Source organism: Phascolarctos cinereus, unplaced genomic scaffold, assembly GCF_003287225.1.
Source record: "Phascolarctos cinereus isolate Bilbo 61053 unplaced genomic scaffold, phaCin_HiC Scaffold_3;HRSCAF=262, whole genome shotgun sequence".
NCBI classification, from domain to species: Eukaryota; Metazoa; Chordata; class Mammalia; order Diprotodontia; family Phascolarctidae; genus Phascolarctos; species Phascolarctos cinereus.
This window is the reverse complement of record NW_027555736.1, coordinates 122,389,404-122,409,706: the sequence shown is the minus strand read 5'-3', so window position 1 is coordinate 122,409,706 and position 20,303 is coordinate 122,389,404. Positions and strand designations below refer to the sequence as shown.

The 20,303-nt window shown below is 35.2% G+C and overlaps 1 protein-coding gene across 1 annotated transcript in view; it reads left to right on the top strand.

The window, feature by feature from the left end:
* AGBL1 (AGBL carboxypeptidase 1) overlaps positions 1 to 20,303 on the top strand; it is a 910,143-nt gene that overhangs the window by 551,381 nt on the left and 338,459 nt on the right. Inside the window, exon 21 of the mRNA XM_020963428.2 lies at positions 7,390 to 7,392. Within this exon, the coding sequence (XP_020819087.2) occupies positions 7,390 to 7,392 (3 nt within the window). The remainder of the gene's footprint in view (positions 1 to 7,389; positions 7,393 to 20,303) is intronic.

The following is a 20,303-nucleotide window of genomic DNA, read 5'->3' as shown; positions in this document are numbered from 1 at the left end:
AATCAATTGGATTCCTGTGACAGATTATCTTTATAAATGAGAGAGAAATACTTTGCAGTTAAGAGGATTGAGAGATCTTTGGAAATCATGAAAATCCTGACTTTGACTTTCCAATGACAGTGGATGTAGTGACCATCTAAGGGGGTCCCCTCCTTTTGGAGCACTTTAGGGATGGCTGGGGATACAATTTTAGGAAACTTATTCTATTTTAACTATACTTTAGTACCTGGAGAATTGGGGAAAGGTTAGTTCATTCTTTTATCCACATACATTTTATTTTTATTTGTAGTTATTTCCATAGATATTTTTATTATTTTTATTCACAAAATCCAGGGGGTCAAGGACTGTATCTTTTTTTTTTTTTATCATTCTGTCTTCATCAGTGCTTAGCACATAGTTGGAGTTTAATCATTGTTTACCTAATGATGGTTGGAAACAAACGATGAAAGAGAAAGGGTTGGCTTTTAACTCTCTTGTGCATGATTTTCCGCTTTATTTTATGTTCTATTTATTTATGTACATATTTTATCTCTAGCCATTCTCTAAGCTCTGTGAGGGCAGAGACTTAGCTAATTTTGCATCTTCTTTAGCTCCTGGTACGATGAGGAAGGAAGATAAGCAACTAAAGAGGGAGGGAAAGATCTTTAAACAGAAAGAAACCAAAAGAGCCTGACATAGGTGCCTATGTGTTGAGTACAGGGAGGATGTAGGGATAAGGGTCATTTGGGGTGGTGGAATGTAGTGAAAGATAACAATCCTACTAGAAAATTTATAAAGAATATAATTGTGCATTATCCTGTGTATAGTTTGCCTGAATATAATTGTTTAGAACTATATACATTGTGAGTGCCTTGAGAGTGGGGACTATCTTTTACCTTTCTTTGTATCCTCGGCATTTAGCACAATGTAAATGCATATCCTACAGTTAAGACAAAATTAAGCCATAATTTCTTGTATGAATACTAGGGATAGGGGGGTGTGGGTGGGAGGGATTGATCTCAGCCTCCTTTTGACTAGTCAAAAGTCTCTCCAAGGAGATTTGTCAGCAAATGACTTTCACATATTGAATAGTGTAAATTCAATCTGCTTCAGATGTGGCAGGTTTCTTCTGGACCTAATTACTTTAATACACTAATTAGCTCACTCAACACATCTTGATTTAGATCACAGGCTATGGAGAAAACCAAAAAGCAGGTCCTTCTACTCCTTAGGGACTTGTATGTCCATTTCTTTCTTTCAGATATTGAGCCTGACTCTCTCTTCTCATGTTTTCTTCACCCCCTTCTGTGGCTTGGCATGTTTGGCATCAATGTGGAGTGTCAGCCTCTCCCTCTGATGGCAAACATTTCCACCTGTCAGAGCTTAGATCTCAACTTGTCTCTTCCTCTCCTTCTTTCCCAAGTTGTTTCAGCTCTATGCATTCCCTAGTTATTTTCTTCCTTGTTGCTCAGTGAGGAAAGATTGAACAGGCTTGGCACTGCTTCCTCTAGTAGAATTGATTATGCCCAATGTAGTGAGGATCAGTTGCCTGTAAAGTGGAACAAGAGAAATCTATCAAGGACACCCAGTTCCTAACATGAATCTGAAAAATAAAGTGTCAAGGACCAAGTAAGATGGCTAGAACACAGACTAGCATAATTTGATAGGCTTCAACAGTCCATAATAACTATTCCTCTCATATCTGGGAGCTACTTTATGATGCCCACTCATTCTAATCAGTGCTTAATAGATAGTATATACTTAATGAGTGGTTGTTCAACTTGTTGAATTGAATCAGTTTCAAAGCCTCACAGCTACAGGCTAAAGAAGGAGGAAAAATTCCCTGAATTAGAAATGAGCACAAAAGGGAGGGGGAACCTTCTGTCTGATTTTTCTAAATGTTTGCATTATAAAATATTTTCACCATGAGCTTCAAGGCAACTGACAAGAGGCAGAATCAGAGCTTCAGCACAAGGTGCCCTTGGGACCTGGAGGCCACCTGGCTGCAGAGAAAACTGGATGCAAATGTCCCTGACCCAAACATGTTCTGGCAAGTGACCTCCTTACATCTACTATGAGGGGGAGTCATTTCTCAGTCATCAGAATGAAACTAAGAGTGAGCTGTTTGGGGCTCTCTCTTGTTTCTAAGCAACACACTATTTCTCCTTTCAAGTCAGATGAAAGAGTAACTGCAGAACTATCCCCAGGATATTTCATTACCATTAGGGTCCTTACCCAAATGGCCAATAACTGAACTGGAAAGATTCTGTGATGTTGTGCAGCACATTTCTCAATGGACTTGCAGGAAAAGATCCCTGATACACAACCACCTGCATGTCTCCCAGTTGCAGTTTAGCTTCTCTCTATTTATAGAGTTCCCACCATCACTTGGGAAAAATCACTTCTGTAAAACAGAACATGCTGTCCAGATAGACCTTCCTTCATATTTGGCCTGAAAGAGGGACTCGGGTACAATTGTTGAAGTATCCCAGGGCCCTTAGCTGGCTCAGATCTCTGAGGAATCTGCTGGGAAGATAAAGTGCTGCTCTACACTTCAGACATCATGTTTTTTGACAATAGGTTTCATGCCTCATTTGCCATAAAAGCGATTAGAGTTTAGCCAATGCTTACAGAGTAACTTCCCATTTGTCATGCCCAGAGAAGGGACAGCAATCATGGTTATTTACTCACAGACTGTAGCTTAAAATGAAACACACACAAGGTTTTCTCCTCCCTTATAACCCTTTCCTCTCTACTTGAATGGGATTTTTTCTCAAAATGCAAGAAGTTTTTTCCTCTTTTCCATTTCTATTCTTTATTTCATCCCCAGAAGTAATCGTGCATGCATTGTAGGAAGGTTAAACTACTACTCCAAGAGGTACCCCTTATCTATTGTGACAAGTCTTTTCCAAAGTCATTTAGTATTTTTTGCTGAGTCTGCCATAGTTCATCTTGATATTTGTTCTTCCATTGCTTTTTGCTGCTCTTCAGTAGAGCTCCTTTACCTTGCCTTTGATCCTCTGAACAAGCCCACTTCCTTTAAAAATAAGAAAAAGCAGAGATTTTCAGTTGTACCTCAATCATCTCAGACTTTCCAGGATTTTCTCCCAATTTTAAATTATCATACCTTCATTTTGCCCTATGATTCTCTTAGCATCTCAGTTCAGCCATCACTTTTCTAGACTTTAATTTGATGGGACACCAAGAAGGACAAAAGAAAGTCACCCTTTTAGGAGATGTTCAGGCTTCTCTCATGAGAGAAGGATATCCAAGTACTCTTACAAATTATGTTCTTGCATTGTAAAAGTTATTATCAGGATATTGAACATATAGAGTTAATTCTTTTGTTTAAGTGGATGTCAGCACAGTTTTTCCTCAGTTTTCAAGGGAGGAAAGTTTCCCTCCAATTCTATATTGAATCCTTCCCAGATCCGGTGTGGAACTCCCTAATGAACTTTCCAAAATGGGCAGCTTCAAAAGCATAGTTGTATTTGCAATCTTTGCTTCTGGTCCTTAGAGCTCAGTTTATATGCTTCTCCAAACATAGAATTCTGGAGTTTTTTGTTTCACTGATTAAGACTCCTTGCTTTTTGTTAAAGTTATGGAATTATTTTACAACCTTTCCTCATGCAGCATGTGAGAATTCTTATAGGAAGGAAATACTTAGGCTTGAGGAAAGCAGGGCATTTTCATCAGTGACCTTTTAGTTTTTTGGCTTTTCCCTAAGCAGTTACCCTCCCCCCTTCCCCACCCAGTGCCTGATGGAATGAACAATGCAGACCTTGTAAAGCAGGCTTGTGCATCCAGAGATTTCTCTGATGGGCACATTGGTCATGCTTAGCATTAATTAGTAACTCTTCCACAAGAGTTTATAAGGAACTTTGAGTATCAGGAATTGAAGGTATTTATGTAAATATAGGGGATTGGAACTCAAGATTTTAAGTTCTAAGCTCGTACTTTTCCAAATCATTGCCATCTGTCATTGGCAATGAGATTTCCTATTCTCCTGTTCCTCAACTGTGCCTTGATTCAAACTCTGAACTTCTATATTATTCTGTGCCATAGAGCATGGTACCTGACAAAGATCTCTATCTCTTATCAGGTTAAATGAAAAGGAAACCTACTTCAATCCTCCATGGAGTCTTTACTTTTCAAAGTTTTCTGGGCTCTTCTTAGGCGAAGCATCTCTGCTAATTCTTTTGTTAACATTAAAGATAAATTGATGACCTGGATATAGCCACACCTTTACAATTAATTCCTGTTCAGGAAGATGACAGTCCAAAGAAGAGAACATATAAGATACAAATTGGAAGGAAAAGAAAATGATATTTTCATTATCTGGCATATGCATCATCATTTGGTATTTACAGTGTTTTCTACAAATAGAAACCCATGAGTTACTTAATATGACTCTTATCCTACAAATGGTCCAAGTGAATATTAGGAAGTTTCAGTGACATGCTGAGTGAGGTTAGCTGGCTTGTCTAGTGTTACATATCATTTTAGGGGGGAGGGTTAAGATTAGAACTTATGACCCACTAGGGTCATGATTTCTTTTCCTAGGCTCAGGCTTACTGAACCACTTGTTCTCTTGTAGTTAATTTTATCTATTTAGAAAGCCAGACCTACAGAAAGATATTTGGCTCCTTTCAGTTGAAAAATGCTTTTAAATATGAATTATGTTCTCTCTTTCCTCTCTACAAATAGCAAATTCTTGACTTAATATTCCAAAAATTTAAGGCCACTGAAAACCTTTGAGATTTGCCCAAACAGGAGAGAAGCACTTAATGAATGCATTTAATATTTAGGCAAGCTTCAAATAGCTTTCCTCAAGCAGTCTAGGGAAATTCAGCAGCTTTTCATTAATTTTCATAGTTCCATCTTTTTCTCTCTGTTTTTGTTTGATTCTGTTGGCTTTCATATTGTTAAGTAGCCTGTAAGCTTGCTGACCCCAGTGGCCACTATCAAACTCTAGAGCCAGACCTCCTGCGGGAGGGTTCAAAGCCTAAGTACCTTGCAGAGAGGTAATTAATTTATCAAACATGTTTAAAAATAAAAGCAGAAAAAGAGAGAGAAAGCAAAAGTTAAACTCAAAGCAGGGAAATTCAAACCAAGAAGAACCATCACTAGCTGATGGAGCTTCATAAGTTTATACAAATATTCTGCAAAACTGGTTAGAGAATGGCCAGTGGGCTAGGGCATAAAATGGAAACTTTAATGGAGTAATTTGATTCACTACTTTTTATTAAAGGATTTAGAGATGGAGAGGCTCTTTGAGTTGGTATAGTCTAATTCTTACACTTTATAGGTTAGGAAAATGAGTCCTAGTAAGGTGCCAAGGTCACAAAGATATTAAGAACCACCCATAAGATTCAAATATGTGCCAAATGAGCTTAGATTTCCTTTTTTTTTTTTTTTGCTAGACAGGCTTGGCCAAGTAACTCAAACTCGGTCAACTCTTCTGGTTTCTTTCTACAATTCGGGAACAAGACATATTTGGTGAACAGTAGACTCTTCACCAAATAGTTTCAATGTGCTTGGAAGATTTGTCTTATCTGACCTGATTGTGACCAAAAAGTAATTATTGATTCTTCATGGTTCTCACACTGGTCTCACACATTATAGTAATATGAATCCAGGATCTGGTAGACCACTCAGAAGCAAGAACATAGAAACAGAGTATGTATGTCTATAAATACTAGTGATATCATTGGCTGTCATAGGATCTAAGAGCAAAGACAGGACCAAGAGGCAGCAAAACCACAATGGGACAGGACAAAGGAAGGCTTCACAGCTGAGAAACAAACTTGCTGTAATCTATTATATTCTGCACACCAGCAGGTCTTTAAGCTGGGGTACTCAGTACTACTGCCCTCCTGCCCCACTCCACCCCCATATTCCTGATAGCTCTGAAGGACTACCAGTGTTGGAACCTCTGGTTTAATTCAGTTCCTTCTGAATGGGAAGACAAATGTATTGCATAGTCCCCATCTTCGAAAATTCTCAGAGATCAAGGTGGCAGGGAGTAGCATGCAAGGTAACATTTCCTTCTACTTTTCATCATAGAGATGATCAATGTATTGGTGATGAGAAACAAAAGAAATTGGTTACTTTGCAAAAAAAAAGTTGCTTTGAGCACTTGGCAAAAAGTCTATGCGATGACCAGAGATTCAAAATTAGTACTAAAAGAGAAGTTTGTCATGTATGGGGTTCATCCCTTTGCTATTTGGCTGTGAGTCATGGACTATATCCTGTCTTCATTTTCATGCACTCTGCCTGTACAAAGTGATACATGAGAAATGGAAAGATACAATTCAAATGCTTCAGAAATAAAATATAAGTAGAACAGAGGCTATTATAAATGAAGTCAGCATAATTTTATTAGATAAGTTACCATGGCATGCTCTGGACTAGCAAAATATACAATCTAAGCATCCCACTAAATGATATACAGATTTTAGAGACAAATGGAAAGGACATCTCTCATTTGTCTGCAGATGCAGATGCTCAGAGGAAGAAAATCACTTGTAATAATTCACTTGGGCATAAATGACTTTATCAGAAGAAATCTATAAGTAAGGATTAAAAATGAGAACTGATATACATGTATTTAAAGGTTACAAGAAATTTTGGATATGCTTTCATATTTAAGTCTCAAAAGTTGATAGGTATAATAGATATCATTATTCCCATTTTCCAATTAAAATAACTAAGGTTCAAAGGGGGTATCCTTTTAATAGTAATACCACTAGCAAGTGTTAGAGTCAGGATTTAAACTCATTTTGTCCTAACTCCAATTATAGAACTCTATTATGATAATGAATTTCTTTTTTCAAGAAATTAAAGACGTTAATGGCATTGGGTTTGTTTTGGGTTTTGTTTTGTTTTGTTTTACCACTGACGTCAGTAGAGAGAAGAGGCTTTAGAGGAAAAAGGCAAAACTGGAAATTAAATGGCTAGTTGTGTCAGAATGAAATTTGAATTTCTAGACTATAGTATAGAATGTAGGCATGACAGACTCTTGGCTAAGGTAGACTTAATAGTTAAGAAGAGGTAGTTGAAGATTAGGGATTGGGAGAGTCATTGCTGGAGTCTGCAAATCTAATCAAAAGTATTTTAATTTGGAAAGAAGAGAATGGGGTAAATTTGACTTTGTATATTCAGTAAGGTGGATACCATAGTAACTACAGTATTAAAAGAAGAAAAGCAGTAGAGGATATTTAAAAAAAAATCCAGCAGTGAAAACAATGGCTTCATATAGCTGTGGATAAATGCGATTCAATACAACACACACACACACACACACATTATGCATTTAAAATATGTTGATGAATGGAGTAAGGTTAACGAGGAAGATCTTGAAATTCTAATACAAGCATACAAATTTGACTTAATGGACTTCAATGAAAGATGGTTGTGTAGAACCTTCTTTGGAACATGCTTCAGAAAATATTGACCTTGTTCCAAAGAAATCAAATACGTTAAAAAGTGAAGCCCAGTTTTCTTTGTATTTTAAGCAGATATGTTCACCTGAGAAAATATGGGAAACAGAATAGAGAAGCATAATGGGGTACATTTGGGTTAAGATCAATGGATACAGAAACAGAAGCCATATCGTGAGCATAATATACTATAGACCACCTGGACAGAAGGGGGAAACAACGTGGTTTGGGAAGTAGATCACAAGGTTGGCATGTGACACAATAGCAACAGGAGATGTGAGCTATCTGAACATCTGTCTAAGGTATCTCTTTGTCAAAAACAGAGTAGTTTGTTGTCATGGCTTGAGGAAAAGTTCATCCTTTAGAAGGTAGATAAAGCATTGAGGGAACTATGTCTAGACTTGATTTTCACCAACAAGGAAATACTGGGTACTGAATGAAAATGGAGGAAACCCCATATTTGAGTTTGTGCTACAAGAGGGAAAAATAAATACTATCCAGCATGCACCATGAATTTGAGGGAAATAGATTTCTAATGGTTCAGAGGCAGGAGAGAAAGGATGTCATGAATTAAAATTCAAGGAAAGTTAGTAATGTTAAAGAATTGAATGAGAGAGAGACAGTGAGAGGAGGAGGAGGAGGAGGAAGAGGAGGAAGAGAGGAGGGAAAGGAAGGGAAGGGAAGAGAAGGAAAGAGAATTCTTTTGTCAAGATAAAGGGAACTCATTGATCACCTTAGATTTTAGAAAGTCATATATGAAGTTGGAAATAAGGGCAGGCAACAGAAGATGATACAAAAGGATGGACAATCCTATAGAAATCATTTGACCTAAAGCATAGATGGCATAGTTATCAAATTTGCCAATGACTCAAAGCTAGTTAGGTTACTTAATGCTTTGGATGGCAGAATCAGAATTCAAAATTATGCTGTTAGACCAGAAAATTTGGCCAAATTTAATAAGATGAAATTTAATAGAGATAAATATTTTATTGTATTTGGATTGCAAAAATAAATATACTAGTATAAGACAAAGGAGGTGTGACTCAATTAAGTCAACACTGTGATATGGTTGCCAAAACAGCTAATGAAATTTTTAGTTGCTTTAAGAAAGATAGCATATCAAGGAACAGCAAAATAATAGGTCCATAATACTCTACGCTAGTCAGATCACATCAAAATTAAGGTTCTTGATTCAGGATGTCATATTCTATCAAAGATATTGATAAACTGGAGAATTTCAAAAGAAAGTCAACCATCATGGTCAAATGCCTCAGGATAATACCATCTGATAATCAGTTAGAAGAACTTGGGATACTTAGCTTGGTAAAGAAATGACTTAGGGGGAACATACTAAAAGGAAGGAAAAAAAATCTTCCTAACAAATGGTTATGGTAATATAGGAATGATAATAATACCTATGTAGTACTTATCATACAATATTTTGTAGGTTAAATGAGAAAATGTTGATAAAGTACTTTGCAAATCTTAAAATGTTAGGATCAAATCACTTCTGGATTTTAGTTTACTCTTCTACAAAATTAGGTTAAACCTGGAAATCTTGAAATCTTCCTCTAGCTCTGATATCAAGTGGTTATTTAAGCTGTAATGGGAAATCAGGCACAATTCACTATCTTAGGTATCTTATTTATAGGTATGGCTGACAGCTTAAGGAAACAGATAAAGGAGACAGCCAAGTATGCCAGCTTATCACACCCATGCTCTCTGTTACCCACCAGAATCCTGAGTCTATCACTCCATTTCTAACTGTGGATTCGATGGCAATACCACAAATGGGTAGTTTCACAAATACCAGTAAATCTCACATTACTTCTCCCACTTAAATATAGTGGCTAAAGATAGAAGGCAAGTGTTACAATGGATAGAGTGTAGGACTTGGAATCCAGAAGACCTGAGTTCAAAACCTGTTTCAGACACTAGATATGTGACGTTGGGCAAGTCACTTATCTTCTTTCTGTCCCAAATTCTTCATCTGTAAAATGGAGCTAATAGTAACATCTATTTTCTAGGGGTGTTGTGAGAATTAAATAAGTTAATATTTGTAAAGCTATTTGCAAATATTAAGGACTATATAAATGCTAGTTAAAACAACAAAAACAACAACAATTATATACTATACCCAAAACAGGATGCCATCGTATCTGCCTATTTTAAGAGTATCATATGCACCCAGCAGAGACAGAGTGACTAGTTTAAAGGGAGGCCTGAAAAAATGGCAGAGTTTCAAAATAACATATTTGGACTACTTCTATGACTTCCTGATTGAACCATTCTCTTACCCAAAGAGCCTTTGATGAGGTCCATCAATCATCCACTCACTCTACACATTTATAGGCCAGAGGATGATAAAATAGACCCAAATGCCTGACCAACACAATCAGGACAAAACTCTTCTGCCCTGGCCTCATTGGCCTGTTTCATTCTTGTACCAAAGTATTTTGAATGAGTGATATTTTGTAAATCAGCAGAACTAAATGGTGTGGCTGTTGTGGCTCCAAATTAGAGCAGTGGTACTCATAGTAACAACAACAATGCTATAATAGACTGACATTTCTGTAGCATTTTAAAACTTTTGAACTACTTTCACACACATTATACAATTTAATCTTTATAGCAACTTCAAATTATTTCAGTTTTGTAGACACTCATCAAACACCTACTATGTGTATTAGGAATACAAAAGACAAAAAACATTAAAAAAATCCCTAACTTGAGACAGTTTATATTTTGCTGGGGAGGGCAAAAAAGTAATTATATATCTATATGTATGTCTATATGTATATGTATGTGTGTATGTGTATGTGTATGTGTATGTATGTGTATGTGTATGTGTGTGTATGTGTATGTGTATGTGTGTGTGTATGTGTATGTGTATGTGTATGTGTATGTGTGTGTGTGTGTGTATGTGTATGTGTATGTGTATGTGTATGTGTATGTGTATGTGTATGTATATGTATATGTAAATGTATATGTATATATATGTATATATATGTATCTGTATCTATATCTATATCTATCTAGATATCTATATGTATATCTATGTATCTGTATCTCTATCATCTATATCTATATCTATATCTATATCTATATCTATATATATCTATATCTATATCTATATCTATATCTATATCTATATCTATACACACATACACACACACACACACACAATGTAAAACCAAAGTAATTACGGAAGGAGGGAGTCCACTAAGAATTATGGGGGTAGAGGCAGAAAAGATAGCTAGTAAGAAGTGACACTTCAAGTGACTCTTGAAGGGAATTAAGGATTCCAAGAGTTGGAGGTGAAATGATAGAGTATTTCAGACATGGAGTATCCCTCCCAGGAGAAAGGCTCTGATATGGGAGATAGAATATCATATGCAAGTAACTACAAGTAGGCTAGGCCAGTTGAAATATAGACTAACGGATACAACTTGAAATCTGTAAAAAGATTAGAACCAATCTTTAAAAGGTTGTAAAAAGGTTGTAACCAAATGGTGAAGGGATTAAAAAAAATAAACAGAAAAGCTAAATTTTGTCCTGTAGTGACAGAGAGTCTTGTACAAGGGGATGACATGATCACACCTATGTTTTAGAATTATCAATTGAGCAGCTGTGTTGAAGAAGGATTACAGAAGGAGAAAGACTTGACAAAGAGAGGCTGATTCGGAAACTAATTGATTACTCTTTGTAAATAGGTTTTGTTGTTCAGTTGTGTCCAACTCTCTGTGACCCCATTTAGGGTTTTCTTGGAAAAGATACTGGAGTGGCTTGTCATTTCCTTCTACAGCATATTTTTACAGATGAGCAACTGAGGGAGATCAGGTTAATTGACTTGCCCAAGGTCACACAGCTAGAAATAGTCAGACCAGATTTGAACTCAGGAAGATGAGTCTTCCTGATTCCAGGCCTGGTGCTCTACCCGCTTTGCCACCTAGCTGCCCTTTGTAAAAGGTGATGGAGGGTGGAAACTAAGAGTGATGGATGTATGACTAGAAATTAGTTAGAGATTCAAATAAGAGATATTATAAAAGTGTAACCAATAAGACTTGTCATCTGATTGGATATTAGTGTTAAGGAAGAGTAAAAAGGCTCTGATGACTACAAAGTTGAAAACCTGGGGAAGTCATACCTTCAATAGAAATAGAAAAGTTAGGAAAAAGGCAAATTTCCAGGGAAAACATAATAAGTTCTTCTTTAGACACGTTGAATTTGAGATGTGCTACATCTAGCATGTAGCCAGTGATTCAGACTGGAGTTGAAGGGAAAGGTAAGAGATGGATATCTATATTTTGGAGTCATCTGCAGAGACAGGTTAATCAAATGCATGGGAGCTGCTTACAGAGTGTAGGAAGAGAAGATAAGAAGGTCTAGCTTAGAAGGCTGGAATGTATTGACAGCAAGACTTGGAAGATGATCTATCAAAGGATACTAGAAAGCAGAACTCAGATACAGAGGAAGGAGGAAATCAGGAAAGAGCATTAAATGAACTACCAGGAAGGAAAGAGTATCCAGGATGAGGGGATGGTGAAATGTGTTAAATGTTGCGGATGGCTCAAGAAGGAGGAGAGATGATAAACCTGTGAAATTTCATACTTAAGGAATCATTAGTTACTTTGAAGAGAGCAATTTCAGTGGTTATTTTGGAAATCCAGTCTTCAGGAGTTGAGAAATAGATGGGATATAAGAAAATAGAAGTGAGACTCAGTGACACTTTTCCCTAAGAAGTTGGCTACAAAAGAGAGTAAAGATATGAGATAGTAGAGGCTAATGATATCAGGATCAAATGAAGTTTCTTTTTTTGAGAGGAGTGGAATGTTTTATTTTTTAAGGATGGCAGAGATATGGACAAGTTTATGGGCAACAGGTAAGGAGCCATTGACTAAGGAGAGAAGCATTTAGAAACAGAAGGGGACAAATAAAGGAATAAAATGTGAGAGGAGTTAGAATGACGTGGATTCAAGGGTATTGGTAGAAATATTGGCCTCGTCAGGGTCCAGGCTATTTCCCTCCTGGCATTCAAGTAACCAGGAGGGAATAGAGAATGATGTTGAAGGATTTGTGGTGTAGAATTGGGGAATCTAGGGAAGTCATTATTGATGGTCTCAATTTCCTTGGTAAAGTATGAGGTGAGGTCTACTGCTGAAAGTGACGGGGCAACGATAATGTTGGAGAGAAGGCCAGAAGAGACAAAGAGTATGGAACTGACAGTGTGACAGTAAGTCAATCAGGAAAGAGTGAAAGGTGTGTTGTTTAATGAAGAAGATCTAGTTGACATTGGATATTTTATTTCAGACTCTGTTAGCTAAGTTGTATAGGAGAAGAGAGGGCAGATGGTAGGGGCAGTCCAGGGCAGGCATTCAAGAATAGACAACAAGATAAAGATGTTGGTTATAGTGAAAGTGAGTGTTAGGTAAGGAAGGCATTATTATTCCCATTTTACAGAAAGGATGAAATTGTGACTCTAGAACCATGTTCAGAATGGCCATTGACCATAAGAGCTTCACATTTATTGTATGCTTTACACAGATACAGTATAAACACACATTATTTGATGTTTTTACTTTAGGCCACTGCACCAAATACATGTAGTAAACACATGTATTATAATATAAAATAAAGAAAATTAATAAAATGTTAATTCTATGCGAGCTAAATTTGCTTAACTCATTTTACCTATTTGATTACCTCAGTGAACCCAGTAGAAAACAGGGGTAATTATCTTCTTTTTAAGCAAGGGTGGAGTGACTTAGAGAGTGAAAATTTTTAATGTAAAAAAAATAGAGTTAATTTCAGGAGTTGAATTTTTTCTGTCCTCCTTGAGTTTTTCCAGAATGGATATGGAGGAGGACATGGTACTCTGTAATGGCAGTCAATGTCACAGTTGCAAAAAGATCAGGAGACAGAGTACCTAGTTTGTGGTTCAGAATGTATATTGCAGAAATTTTAAAAAAATCAGGTTTGTTAATAAAAGCTACCATTTATAGAGTACTTTCAAATTTGCTAAATAAGTTGATCCTCACAACCCTATTATTGCTATTATCTCTCTCTCTCTCTCTCTCTCTCTCTCTCTCTCTCTTTTTAACAGATGAGGAACCTTAGGATGAGAATGATTAAGTGACTTTCCCTAGGTCAAGCATTTAGTGTCTGAATTCAAATCTTCTTACTAAAGAAATCTAAGAATAACTGGTTGATTTTGCCTCTTCTTATTAGGAAAACAAATCATAAACCTGCCAAATGCTTACAGACTTTATATTGGATAGAGATCTGGTTTGGAACCTTGGAATGAAGAAACTAGGTGGAACACTTGAGACAGTGCTGAGCCTGGAGTCAGGAAGACCAGAGTTCAAATCCATCCTTAGATACTTAGTAGCTTGTGACCCTGGGCAAGTCACTTAACCAGTCTTTGCCTTAGTTTTATCGTCTGTAAAATGGGGATAACAGTACCTATCCTCAAAGGATTGTTGGAAGAATCAAATGAAATAATGAAATAACAATTATAAAGTGCTTAGTATAGTGCCTGGCACAAAATACGTGCTATATAATTGTTAGCTATTATTATTATTTCTGTATAGTATAAAATAGAAATATAATAGGTATAGAAAAGGGGTGGAACATGTGCTCTTTGTGGTCAAGGATTACTTCACTTTTGTTTTTGTAACCCCAGTACTTAGCACAGTGCCTGGGACCTAGTAGGAGCTTAATTAATGCTTAATTGGTTAGATGCAATATATCATTTTCTAGATTTCATCCAGCTTTTTAACTTTTTTTAGTTTATTATTTTAAACTGCTTCTGTTCCTGTAATTTCTAGTACCAAATTCCCCTAAAATTGTTCTTCCCCCCCACCCCAGACACTTTGGGGTAGAGGAGAAATGAGAAACATTCCTCCCTTTCTTCAGAGAGATTTGAGTAAGAGGACCCAAGTGGAAGAAAGAGACTTGGTGGTAATAGCAAAGGAACAGGCAAGCAAATAGGCAGGCAGGCCTTCCAGGAGCAAACTATGTCTCTGGGGACTTGAGATCAAGAAGAGCCTTCATGTGACACCATAAAATCCTAATGTGGACTTTTCTGACTGTTCTGTAGATTCCTGCCCACTTCCTAGTAAGAGGAGTACAAGTGATTGTTTAAACACTTCTCAGTAATGTTTACCTGGGCTTTCTTAAATCTACTTATATTTAATGCTAAGCATAATAAATCATTATGATTTAATTAATTCAAATCACTAAGCACTTATTAAGTGCAGAGTATGTGCAAAGCACCAGGGATATTAAAGGGGAAAAAATGAAAATAATGCTACCTCTGAGGAGTTTACATTCTATCGAGTCAATGCAACATATACCTGTGTAAATATGCACACAACACATACCCACAAGACATATATGTATATGTATATATGTATATGTATATATATATATATATATATATATACACATAAGCACATATGCAAATAGATGTACTCATATATGTGTATGCACATATATACATACGCACTAGGTAAGGACAAAAAAAATAATGTGGTGTCCGAAGGAAGCAAAAGCAAGCAGAAGAAAAAGTCTTATGCAGAAAGTGATATTTGAGCTGAATTTTGAATAGAGATAGATATCAATATTCAGAGCTAAGGAGGGGGGATTTTCCAGGCAGGGTTGAGAGCTGGTACTAAAACACGGAGCCAGGAGACCGAATGTCCAACAGGGGAAACAATACATAGTCTAATTTTGTTGGAAGTTAAATGTGTAACGGGGAGATAGAATTTGATCCTGAATGATAAGTTGAAGCCAAACGTAAAAGGGGTGGAAATATCAAACACAGACATTGTTATTTTATCCTAGATGCAACAAAAAGCTTCTGAATCTTCTGGAGCAGGACATGAATAACATGATTAGCCAGTTATTTATCAATATTAACAATATTTTTAGTACTTTGGAGATAATAAAAAAACAACATATATGTATACACAAATGTTACATATGTAAGAAGACTCTAGTACTTTCTATTTTAACTTTTTATTGTGAACTTAAACATCCACAAACAGAGGAATTTCAATATACAAAGAAAAAAACAAAAAAGGAGATCTGTACTTAATTGTGAACTGTATTGTTAAATACAATTCGAATGTACGTGCATATTAAATTTCACAAAGTAGTAACAACATCCTCTTAGTTGTGTTCCTTTCTGAACTTATCTTTTGTTTTCATCTGTTCATTTTTAACAGTTATATTGATGCTCTTTTCCTTCTTTTTTCTTTGGGCATTTTTATCACTATCCATTAACTCAGCAATCTAAGTAAAGAGGAAAACTTCCTATGTTACAAATACAACTAGTTATGTCAAATAAATCAATATATTTGCCATGTCTGAAAATGAGTGTCTCATTCTGCATTTCTAGTTCATCACCTCTCTGCCAAGGTCTGGGAGGCCTCCTTTGTCATCCTTCTTTTGAGATCATGCTTGGTTACTATGTAACTGAGAGTTCTCTATTCTTTCTTTATATCTTGTGGCTATTGGATGACTTTGTTTTCCTAGTTCTTCTCACTTTATGCTACATCAGTTCATACAAGTGTCGTGACATTCTTTCTATGTTATATTTGACATTTATTATGGTACAGTAATATTTCATTATATTCCCATACTACAATTTATATATCCACTTCACAATTGATGGACCCCACCTTTCCCCAGTTAACTACAACAAAAACTATGGCTATAAATAATTTTGTACATATGCATTTTCCCTTCGTCTTTGTTCTTTTTTGAATATTATGGATAATAGTGGTATCACTGGATCAGAGGGTATTGCTAGATTAGTGAGTTTGAGAGAATATTTCTGTGTTATCTTCTAGAATAGATGGACCACTTCATAACTACACCAACAGTGTAGTGGTGAATTGTCCTACAATACTTTCAAAAATTGGCATTTTATCTTTAAAAAATCTGTGTGACATTGAACTTAAAGTTGTTATTATTTGAATCTTTGTGATTATTTGTTACTTGGAACATTTTTTTTGTTCATATGGTTACTGATAGTTAATATTTCTTCCTTTGTGATCTGTCTGTTAACAGCCTCTGATAACTATTTGAGAATGGCCCTTATATTACATGTTTGTATGAATTTTCCATAAATCTTTCATGTCAAACTTTTATCAGAGAAATATGGTACAAATATTTTTTCTAGCAAACCGTTTCTCTTTTAATCATGATTTTTTTTTTGCTTGTACCAAATCTCTTCAGGTTTATGTATTCAAAAGTTTTCAATTTATCGTCTATAATCTCTGTCCCTCATTTGGTGACAGACTACTTCCTACCACAGTTGTGATAGTTGTTTCCTTCCATTTGCCTCTGTTTTATGATATAACCTTTTATATACAGATCACTTATCTATTTGGAGTATATTGTGGTATATGGCATAGGATACTTCTTTAAAGACAGTTTCTTCCAAATTATTTTTCAGTTTATCTAGCAGTTTCTTCTCAAATTGGGAATTCTAACAAAAGTAATCATTATGCTTTGATTTATTGAATACTGTGCTATTTGCTTCATTGTTTCTTTTTTCTTTTTTTTTATTTCTGGTTTCTTTTATTTTTTTATTTTTTAAAATTAATTTATTTTGATTTATCAACAATCACTTCCATATGCCTTTGAGTTGAAAATTTTTCTCCTCCTCCCCCCCCCCAAGACGGCACACAATCTGATATAGGCTTTATATTTACATACCCATTAAACATATTTTCACATTACTGAAGTTGTAAGTAAAAATTAAAACCAATAGGAGGAATCATCAGAAAGAGGAAACAAAACTCAACAGAAGGTAAAAATAAGTGATAGCGATTCGACTTCCATAGTTCTTTCTTTGGATGTGGACAGCATTTTTCATCCTGAGGCCTCTGGAGATGTCTTAGATCCTTGTAATGCTGAGAAGGGTTCAGTTTAACAATCTTAGTCATTGCATAACGTGGCTGTTATTGTGTACAAAGTCCTCTTAGTTCTGCTCACTTCACTCAGCATCAGACCATGTAAGTCTTTCCAGGTTTTTCTGAAGTCAGCCTGTCCATCATTTCTTATAGCACAATAGTATTCCATTACATTCATATACCACAACTTCCTCAGCCATTCCCCAATTGATGGGCATCCTCTCAATTTCCAATTCTTTGCCACCACAAAAAGAGCTGCTTTGAATATTTTTGTACATGTTGCTTCATTGTTTCTGAGTCTTATGTACTTAATTTATTCCATTGGCCAACTTTTCTTTTTTTAACTCAATATCATTTTTTTTATTATTACTCTTTTATAATATAGTTTGAGACCTGATGAGATTAGTACCTATACTCATTCCTGATACTTTAATCATTACTTCTCTAGAGACTTTTAACCTTTTGGTTTCTCCTAAAACACTTTGTTATCTTTTTTTCTAATTCTGCCTAGTATTATCTGTATTATGCCCATTGGTGTTTTGGTCAGTTTGGCTCTAAAAGAATAGGTTAACTTACACACCATGTGAATAGACCAAATTATTTCTAACAATTATCTTAATTTCTTGTCATCCATTGTGAATTCTCCTTTCTGATTTTGTTAATTTGAATTTCCTCCATTTTATAATAAATTTATCAATAGTTTGTCTATTATTTGTTTAATATCAGATCACTTTTAATCAATTAACATTTTACTCCAATTGTGTTCAGTACTTCAGAATTAATAATTTTTCTTTATTTGGGGATTTTTTATTTAAAATTATTTGTTTACACAATCCATTGATATATTGTTTCTTTCTGTTGTGTGTGAAAGTGTTTAGAGATAATCTTCTGTGAAGAAATACATTCTCTACGTCCCAATAATATTGGTATATTTTTTTCATTTTCTTTGACAAAAATGTTCCTTACCTTTTGTTTATTAAATCATTCTCTTTTTTCTGGTATTACATACACACATATTCCATAAAAGTCTGAATAATATTTTCACCAAAATTCAGTCTTTTTAAATTTATTTTTAATTGTTTCAATTTAATTTTTAATTTATTAAATAAAACAAGCTTTTCATAATATAGTAGAATAAAAATGATTGCACATGAAGCTGCAATTGTATTGTGTACAATTTGCTATTCCTTTAAAATACATAATAAAGTTATCTTGTAACTTTCTTTTTTGTTTCCTTTTTTTTCTTCCCTCCCTTCCACCCCACCCCCCACTATAGAGAGGGCTGCCATTAGACACTAATGTGTGTGTATGTATGTATGTATGTGTGTATGTATAAAATTCTATATGTATTTCTGTTTATGAGTTCTTTCTCCTGATACAGATAGCACCTTTCTTCATAGGTCCTTTGTAGTTAGTTTGACTATTTATAATAGTCAAAATGACTTAGTTGCTCAAAGATGTTCTTAAAACAATATTTCTGTTACTGTATATAACATTCTCTTTTCTGCTCATTTCACTCTTCGTTATCTCATGTAAGTCTACCCATGTTTTTCTAAAATCAATGAGTTAATACTTTTGTATAGCACAGTAGTGTTCTGTTATAATTGTATACCAAAGCTTGGTTAACCATTACCCAATTGAGGGGCATCTCCACAATTTCCAGTTCTTTACCACCACCAAAGAGTTGGTATACATATTTTTGAGCAGATAAGTTTTTTTTTTCCTTTTCCCCTAATCATCTTTGGAAACAGACCTACTAGTGGCATTGCTGGATCAAAGGATATAGGCTGCTTAATAACTCTTTGGGCATAATTCCAGATTGCTCTCTAAAATGGTTGGATCAGTTTACAATTCCTCTAGATTTCTAATTTTTTGCCACCACAAAAAAAGAGCTGTTATAAATATTTTTGTACAAATAAGTCCTTTTCCCTTTTAAAAAAAACTCTTCAGGATACCAACTTAGTAGTGGTATTACTGGATCAAAGGGTACGCAATGTTTGATTGTCTTTTGGGCATGGTTCCAAACTGCTCTTCAGAATAGTTGGATCTGTTCACAACTTCACCAATGATGCATTAATGTCTGAATTTTCCCAAGTCCTTTCCGACATTTATCATTTTCCTTTTCCTGTCATATTAGCCAATATGATAGGTGTGAGGTGTTATCTTTGCCTAGAAAACTCCAAATGGAGTCACAAAAACCCTAAAATGGGGTCACAAAGAATTGGACTGAACCACAACAGAAGAGTCAGAGTTGTGCTCTGTGTTTTTCATTCCCCTTATATATTGTGTATCTTGATGTGCTAGGGCTTTCCTTTTGTTAAAAGTTTAGAAAGTGGTTTAGATAAAAGAGAAGAAAGATAGAATGGGAGAATGAGACAATAAGACAAAGACTGGAGAGATTAGATATTTAGATAACAAGACAGATAAATGGGAGATGAATGGAGCAGTGCACTATTCCTTATATTATTTGCTTCAAATATCATTTATCTTTTTAGCCCTGGTATTAAACCTCTTGCTTCAATGATCAAATCCTCATATTAAAAATTGAAGGTCCTTAAAAAAAAAAGAGTTCACTTGGGAATCCATCTGCCTCTGGGGATTTTATTCTTATGGAGTTCATTGATGAGGTGGTTAATATCTTTTTTTTTTAGATGGAGTTTTTTAAGTATTGTATTTCTTCTGCAAATCTGGGCAACTTATATTTGATTAAAAATTCATTTCACTTAGATTGTCAGATTTATTGGCACAGAATTGGACAATATAACTCCTAATCATTGCTTTAATTTCTTCTTTATTGGTGGTGAACTCACCTTTTTCATTTTTGATACTGGTAATTTGGTTTTCTTCTTTTTTAAAGTCAAATTAATCAATGGTGTATATACTTTGTTATTTTTTTTTTCATAAAACCAGCTCCTAGTTTTATTTATTATTTCATTTTTTTTAACTTTAAATTTTATTA